The sequence below is a fragment of the Sinocyclocheilus rhinocerous genome, unplaced genomic scaffold, assembly GCF_001515625.1.
Source record: "Sinocyclocheilus rhinocerous isolate Xijiao unplaced genomic scaffold, SAMN03320098_v1.1 scaffold2826, whole genome shotgun sequence".
NCBI lineage: Eukaryota > Metazoa > Chordata > Actinopteri > Cypriniformes > Cyprinidae > Sinocyclocheilus > Sinocyclocheilus rhinocerous.
The window spans coordinates 19470-27228 of record NW_015652260.1 but is presented as its reverse complement, the minus strand read 5'-3'; the positions used below and the strand labels follow the sequence as shown (position 1 = coordinate 27228).

At 38.7% G+C, this 7759-nt stretch overlaps 1 protein-coding gene across 1 annotated transcript in view; it reads right to left on the bottom strand.

Annotated features, from left to right (window-relative positions):
• The window catches only part of LOC107714117 (sialoadhesin-like), a 27041-nt gene continuing 19282 nt past the window's right edge, over window positions 1-7759 (bottom strand). Inside the window, exons 5-10 of the mRNA XM_016519852.1 lie at window positions 6898-7054; window positions 766-872; window positions 603-693; window positions 398-446; window positions 232-312; window positions 1-145 (exon numbers count right to left, since the gene is read on the bottom strand). Of these exons, the coding sequence (XP_016375338.1) occupies window positions 41-145; window positions 232-312; window positions 398-446; window positions 603-693; window positions 766-872; window positions 6898-7054 (590 nt within the window). The 3' untranslated portion in view covers window positions 1-40. The remainder of the gene's footprint in view (window positions 146-231; window positions 313-397; window positions 447-602; window positions 694-765; window positions 873-6897; window positions 7055-7759) is intronic.

Genomic DNA, 7759 nt, shown 5'->3' with positions numbered 1-7759 from the left:
ATCAGTATTTCCATCTGAGCAGTAATACTGTGAGGAGAGTTTAACGTGGATCTGCTGAAGTTCCTGCTAGAGTCTCATATTCAGAAGATCTGGACTGAAGCTGGAGAGCCGTGTAGGTGTCATCAGGAGCTCTGGAGTCACCAGACTGTGAGAGACAGATGACCAGAACAGCCTGTGTTTATATGGATCTGCTGAACGTGAGTGTAAAAAGTGTTTGAGACATTTACTGACTCTGATCGTGCTGTAAATGTCAGCAGATGTTCTGGACACTGGATCCAGAGCTGTGTATGTATCATCACTCGAGTCAGCCGTCTATAGAGAAAGATTGTCTTTTATTTATAGCTCAGTGCAGCAATATCATCAAATATTGCAGTTGTAGATGGAGGTGTGTATTTGCCTGCTTTTGATTCACGTCTTCAGTTCCACATTCTCTCCGCCTCTTCCTACTGAAAACAGGAGAAAACTATTAAAATACATCAAATAAATAAAAAATACTAAAAGGCAAGAAAAAGTCAATTTTCTCTAGATGTGAGATAAAGTTTGCAGATGTTTTAAATTTACTGAAAAGACTTACATTTAGTGTCCAGACAAACTTCACTCACCTTATGAACACAATGATGATGATGATGAAGGTCAGTCCTCCACATCCCGCCACAATCCCAGTAACTGTTTGCAGAGCAGCTCTCTGAACCCCTGAAACAAGATGTTCATGAAGATTATTTCACACTATAGAGACAGATAAAACTGAGAGTTTATAGTGAATACCTTTAACAGAGACTGATACAGACTCTGATCTCTGAGATCCATGTTGATTCTGAGCCTCACAATAGTAGCGTCCACTGTGACTGGAGTTAAAGCTGGAGATGCTGAAACTCCGTCCAGATCCAACAGCTGAGCTTTGATTCTCCTTAAACCAGCTGAAGTTCAGAGCAGGAGGGTTTGAATCACTGCTGCAGCTCAGAGTCACTGAATCTCCCTCCACTATTTCAGCAGATGAATTAAGGGCCACCACAACATCTCTTGGAGCATCTAAAATAGAATTAATAAAATAGAATAAAATAGAAATGTCTCATCAGCAATAAGAAAACACACTGGAACTAGAGGATCTGTTCTCAGTTCTTGCACCAATGTTCACTTACACATCACATTCAGTATCACTACATCAGAATATCTCACTCCATGTTTATTTCTGGATCTGCACTTGTATTCTCCACTGTGATCAGAGCTGATCCTTGAGATGCTGTAGATTCTTCCAGATCCAGCATACTGTCCTCCTTTAAACCAGGTGAAATCTGCAGGAGGGTTTGAATCACTGCTGCAGCTCAGAGTCACTGAATCTCCCTCCACTATTTCACCAGATGGACTGATTGACACTGAGACGTTCTGTGGAGAATCTATGTGAACTATATGTCAAATATGTGAATTATTATTTTATTTATAACATGAACTTCCATTATTGTTATTAACAATTACTGAAGTGCATTTTTAAATAGAAATCAAAAGAAATTTGAGTGATGAAATCAGAAAGGTGAAAATTAGTGGTTGACCAATATGTTTTTGTTGTTGTTGTTGTTGGTTGATGCTGATGCCGATATCTTGGAGACCAGCAGGCTTAGTTTCCAGAATTAAACCATTGAGGGTGCTTCTGAGATTCGTGATGGTGCTCCAGCCTTAATGCACATCTATTCTGAAATCTATTTTTGTCTCGTCCAGTGATATGGTTATCAATATGTCAGTCACTGCAAATTTTTGAGAGTGAATCCCGCATTTATATGTGGATGTCATTCCCAAAGCTTTGCATGCGTGTACGTGACCATTGGTCCTCATAGCAGCATGAAATACAAAAGTTTACAGGATGGAGAGACGCCTCCTCGTTTGGACTGGCACCATCTACAAGGCGCCTTTATGCCCTTAAATGGTCCATCTTTTCCGACAGGTGTGCAGTCTGAAACAAAGGCCCATCCTTTGTGAGGTACACTGTTAGACCTTACCAGTCATTTTTACAGTAAAATATTGGCAACACTGTTGCCAGCTAGTTACTGTAGGTCAAACATCTACACTAAAACCTTGCATTGTAAACTAATGGTAAAATACTGGCAACGCTGTTGCCAGTAATTAACTGTTAATTGTGTAGTTATTTACTGTAGTCTAGTTTACAGTATTTTACTGTAAATATACCATGGATTAAATTGAAACTCTTCATTTCTAGAAACCGACTTCCTTAAATTAGCCAACGGCCAATTCAGTTTATAAACTAATATTTTTAACATGAACATATTAATACTTTGAACATATTTCACTTATGAAATTATCAGAGTCTACTTAGAAATAATATATCTTAAAGGTCCCCTGAAATGCTTAGAAACACGCAGCGTTACTCGATGTGTTGACGTCATTTTAACTGAAACAGGAAGACAGGGCAGGACATATCAAGCAGCCCCGCCCTTTTTTAAAATAGCCAATAGCGTTCGTTTACATCATAGCTTGGGATAGAGCCGTTCAGAGCCGTTGAGCTCCTTAAAGCCGCATTTGACAGGGTATGCCAGCCACAATCTCATCCATATTGCTATAAAATATAGCATTCTGTGTAGAATTCAAATAGCTCCGATACATTTTGTGGTCTGCGCCGACTCGCGCATGTGATCCGCTCCGTGCTATCATGTCTCTGGACCGGAGCAGAGTGTGTGTGCGGTGCGATGGTTAGCGTGACACAGCGCGAAACCAGACGACTTTTTTTCCTCAATGGAAAGCATAGTTACACTGTTTGAATCGTTCCCTGTCCCCTATATAGTGCACTACGTGCCATTCACTGTACAGAAAATACTAATTCTGTGGACAAGTGACCGATTTCAACCGTGGCTTCAGCGTCTATTTTATAGTGTAGGGGCGGCCGCTTCGGATTCTAGAGAGCATTTGATTGGACAAAGTTTGATGAGAAGCTGAAGTACGATGTGACGTCAAAAAAATCGTTGAGCCGTTTTGGCGGAAGTGACGAACTGCAAGCTTTGAATGCTTATATCTCCTAAATGCGAATTTTGTCACTGTTTTGGAGCACACTGCCTTATAGATAACCTTAAGACTAACATATTGATACTAACACCCAAAAAACTTTCATTTTGATTTCATGGGGACTTTAAGCTGAGCTCCAGGAGTCCCTGTTAAAGTCCACTTCTCTTCGTTTACTGCATCTCTGCAGTAGATGTGTTCATCAGCTTCTGTTACATTCAACAAAGTGATTCTGTAAGTGTTTCTATTCACTGAACTCTTCCTCTATATTCTGGGTCTGAACACAGGTCAGGTGGTTCTCCATCAGTTACAGTAAGTTTAGTCCAATTGACTGTTTGATCTCATAACCAGGAATAGAAGTTAGAGAACAGGACATTTTCAATAGTCAGGCTTTGAAAAGAATAGTTTGCCCAAAAATGAAAATTTGCTGACAATTAAAGGGATTCATTTTTTACCTCTAATACGCCACTATGTCCAACTGTCTTTGAGTGCGCACACGGCATCCGGTGCATGAGGTTGGATGCCCTGGGGGTAAGTAGATAAACATAAAATTTTCATTTTTGGATGAACTATCCCTTTAACCCTCGGGCCATCCCAGATGTAGACGAGTTTATTTCTTCACAGGAAAAGATTTGGCTAAATTTAACATTACATCACTTGCTCGCTAATGAATCCTCTGCAGTGAATATCCCTGTAGTGACTCTTAAACTATGAACACTCACCTGCAGTGATGATCACTAGAAGAGACATCATGACAGACGTCAACATAGTGAATTCCGCAATCATAAAACTGAAAATTATGACATGAGATAAAGCTTTATCTGCATACAGTACCACTTATTATTTAAATGGGCTCTGTGAACCAACAATTACAAAAGACTTTTGCATATGCCTCAGTCAACACTGTCCCATCTCATACAGTAAATACAAAAAAAAAAAGGTAAAATGATCTTACCGTGTTGGACTGAATCTTGTCAACGTTGAAATATAAATCAACCATCAGCTTAACAAGAGCACAGTGAATGCTAACCTTCCTCTGTTTCTCAGTATTCCTCTCTCTCTCTCTCACACACACACACACACACACTCACTGAACTTCCCTGATCATTAGATACATTAACATAGGTGTGAGCTAGTAAGATAACAATCTTTCTGCTGAGAAACTAAATGTCAGTGTCATGAATGTCTAGAGTTTCAGCTGTTGTAAAAGAAACTGTAGAATAAGATCCTGATTCAACCACTGTAAAACAAAACACACTGATAAACAGCACTAACTAACAATTGACATTGTTCATGTTGCATTGTCCTTTTATCTCTTTTCTCTCTTATCATATGATGATGATGATGTTGTAAGAGTTCCAAGTAACATGTATGTTGAAATTATAAAAAAAAAAAAAATTTTTTTTTAAAGGTTTTGACCTAATGACCACATAAGAGAGAAACAATGCGGCAAGACGTGCATCCAAATGAGAGAGAGACCGCGAAGCTAGACGTTTCTTCTTATATTAACTAACGTACTGTACTCTACGATTAGCTCAGTGAATAATTTAAAAAAAAACATAGACCCGGCTAGAACAAGTGGAGTGATACAAAATTGTAAAAGGGCGTTCCTGTAGCGATACCAGTACAATATCTCCAGTACCAATCAGATTTGAGAACCAGAACGAACTGTTGTGTAATGAGAAATAACAAACCAAACCAAAAAATGTTTTTACTGATAAGACCAATAATGCAAACACATATACGCACCATCAACCCCTGAAACACAGAAATGAGAAGATGAGGGCCTTTAGCAAACCCTGATAAATCAGATCACTTTATATATATATATATATATATATATATATATAAATCAAGACAGATTTAAACCTTCAGTATGATTTTCAACTCACTCAAACAAATGAGCAATTACCATGTTTTTACCTGACTTAGACATGAGCTTTTCCCAATTCTTCTGTTTTTTACAAGCACATTAGTGCTCATCATTTAAGAAGAAAATCAACTATAAATGAAATAAATGTTATTTTCACATTCCAGTTGTTGTTGTTGTAGCTTTCTAGTGGCCACACTGACTGATGCTGCTTTCCATTTGTACTCAGAAGTTGGAAATTCCAAGTTCCCAGTATGAACTTTTAACTGGAACACCCTCTCCCTTTCGGAGTTCCGACTCGGAATCTTGGAGGAATCGCAACAACTCCAACTTCAGAATCCAATATGGCTGCTCAGTGCATCAACAGAAGAGAAACAGTAGTAATATACTATTTATTAGCACTTATGTTTGTCTGTGTCTCAATAAACTCTATTATGTTACTACTTTTGTAAAGTCAGGCACCTGCTACAAATGTGAAAAAAGCCCACTACAAATTTGAATGTGAAATTTGAATTCACTTATAATGTGAATGTGTGTGTGTGTGTGTGTGTGTGTATGTATGTGTGTGTGTGTGTGTGCGCGCGTTTTTGTGTGTGTGTGTGTGTGTGTTTAGTTCAGAATGCATATGGCTTACTTAATAGATTTAATCCTTAACTAAAGGTGTGACACCCGCTGGAGAACATAACACTTCTGTGTCGCTTCCTCTTTATCTTTCCGTTTTTAGTGCTGCCTTTGCAAAGGTTGTGAGCAGCATGCAACACCTTCAGTGTAGAGCATTTGTGAATATTATCTTCATGTAACAAATCACTCTAGATATGCCACATAAATACAAAGTGAAATGGAAAAAAAATCTGTCAATCACAACTTGAGGATAAATGTACTTACGTTACAATACTTCTGGCATACATCCACCACCTCAACTTGAACAACTCTGCTTATAATATCACAAAATAACTACGTTTTATTCAGTAGTGGCCTACAGGAGAAACTTAAAAGCTTGTGTACCTCCATTTTTGTACCCCTTTACTTTCACAACAGTTGTTTGAGCAGAACCTTGGAGCTTTGACCCGACTGCACACTTACTACAGGCCTGGAGGATCACTGAGGCCCTCTAGTGGCCCGTGGGCCCCGGTTGAGAAGCACTGGTTTAAAGAGCTTCACTCGTATTTACATACAGGATCAACAAAAGTTATTCAACTCATATAATAAACCAAACCAACATTCACCAAACACACAATATACTTTATTTTATTGTTTACTCAATCCTTTCTACACAATTATAACATAGTATAAACTTGTCTCACTGTGAATGGTCACAGATAACAAATGATAACAGCGGCATGACGGGGAGTGTTACACTGCTGAACTATTAATGAGTATCACATCTAAAATGAACGCCGGCCTTCCTCTTTCTCTGTATTTGCACCCTCTTCTCAACAAGTCAATTCACCTTTAGAAATATATACAATATAGAGTTTCAAACAACACACGAAGAGCTCAAAAACATGCATGCATCCTTTAAAGGCAAATAAAAGCATCATCCCCACAATTGTTAAAGATTTGTGTGAGAATATGTGAAACAAGTTTGCTTTGAGAAAAACGAACATATAATGGCAAAGATTAGCCGATAGGATGTCGATTCATTAAATGGTAAGCTTAAGCTTCAGCGAAATGCAGCCTCTCCTCCATTCAGAAATTAATATTTTGCTTAGCTTGCTTACAGCTCTTAGTTACACTTCCTGTTTCTCACACAAATGTATGCATTTAAAGTCACTGCACACGGTCACATTTCAACACAAATTAAAAATGAAAATTGACCCTATTTATTTCTTAACGCATCTTACTGTGAACCATCCATCCATATATATATATATATATTTACGATTGATCAAATAAAGTCTTGTTTGTTAAGCGGAATCACTTTTTAGTCGCAACTTCTATTTCATGCCGACTTCAATGGAGGAGTTCAAGATTGATTGTGAGCCTCACAGTAGAAGCGTCCACTCTGTAGTGCACTGAAACTCTGTCCAGATCCAACAGCTGAGCTTTGATTCTCCTTAAACCAGCTGAAGTTCAGAGCAGGAGGGTTTGAATCACTGCTGCAGCTCAGAGTCACTGAATCTCCCTCCACTATTTCACCAGATGGACTGATGGACACTGAGACGTTCTTTGGAGGATCTGAAAAAAAGTAAGGATTACTTCTCACAGTCCTTCATTTGATCAGTTTGGACTGAATTTTGTTAATATGAAGATCAAGTCTTGACGTACATCTGACGCTGAGAGAGACAGCAGGAGACGGCAGATGTTTCTGATTTCTCACTGCACAGCTGTAGTTCCCCGTATCATCACTGCTGACCGACTGCAGCAACAGCTGATTCGAGCCGATCGATTCGGATAAATTCTTGCCATTTTTATACCAAGTAAATTCTGTTTTACCTGAGAGGTCACAGGTGGTCTTACAAAATAAAACAGGTGATTCTCCCTCAATGATCTCTGCAGGAATCTCCACTCTGAGCTCTGAAATCACAGACAAAACGCTATATATATTGCATCATATAATAATTGCTGTTAATAGTGTTCATCGTCTGTTTGATTACGTCTTTAATTGATTTTTCCGTACATTTCTGCCATATGTACATTAACTGACAGTCACCACTGATAAGCTACTACTAAATATTGTAGAAACTTAATTTTCCGTAAAGTTGCTTTGCAACTATTTGTATCGTAAAAAGCGCTATACAAATAAACTTGAACTGAATTGAATTGAATTGAGTCTCTCGCCCCCTCAAGGCTTTCAGAAGATGCTAGGTCTTATGGTCTCCACGTCTCCAGTACTACAGCTGGGCCTGCTCTGTATGCGGCCTCTTCAGTACTGGCTGAACC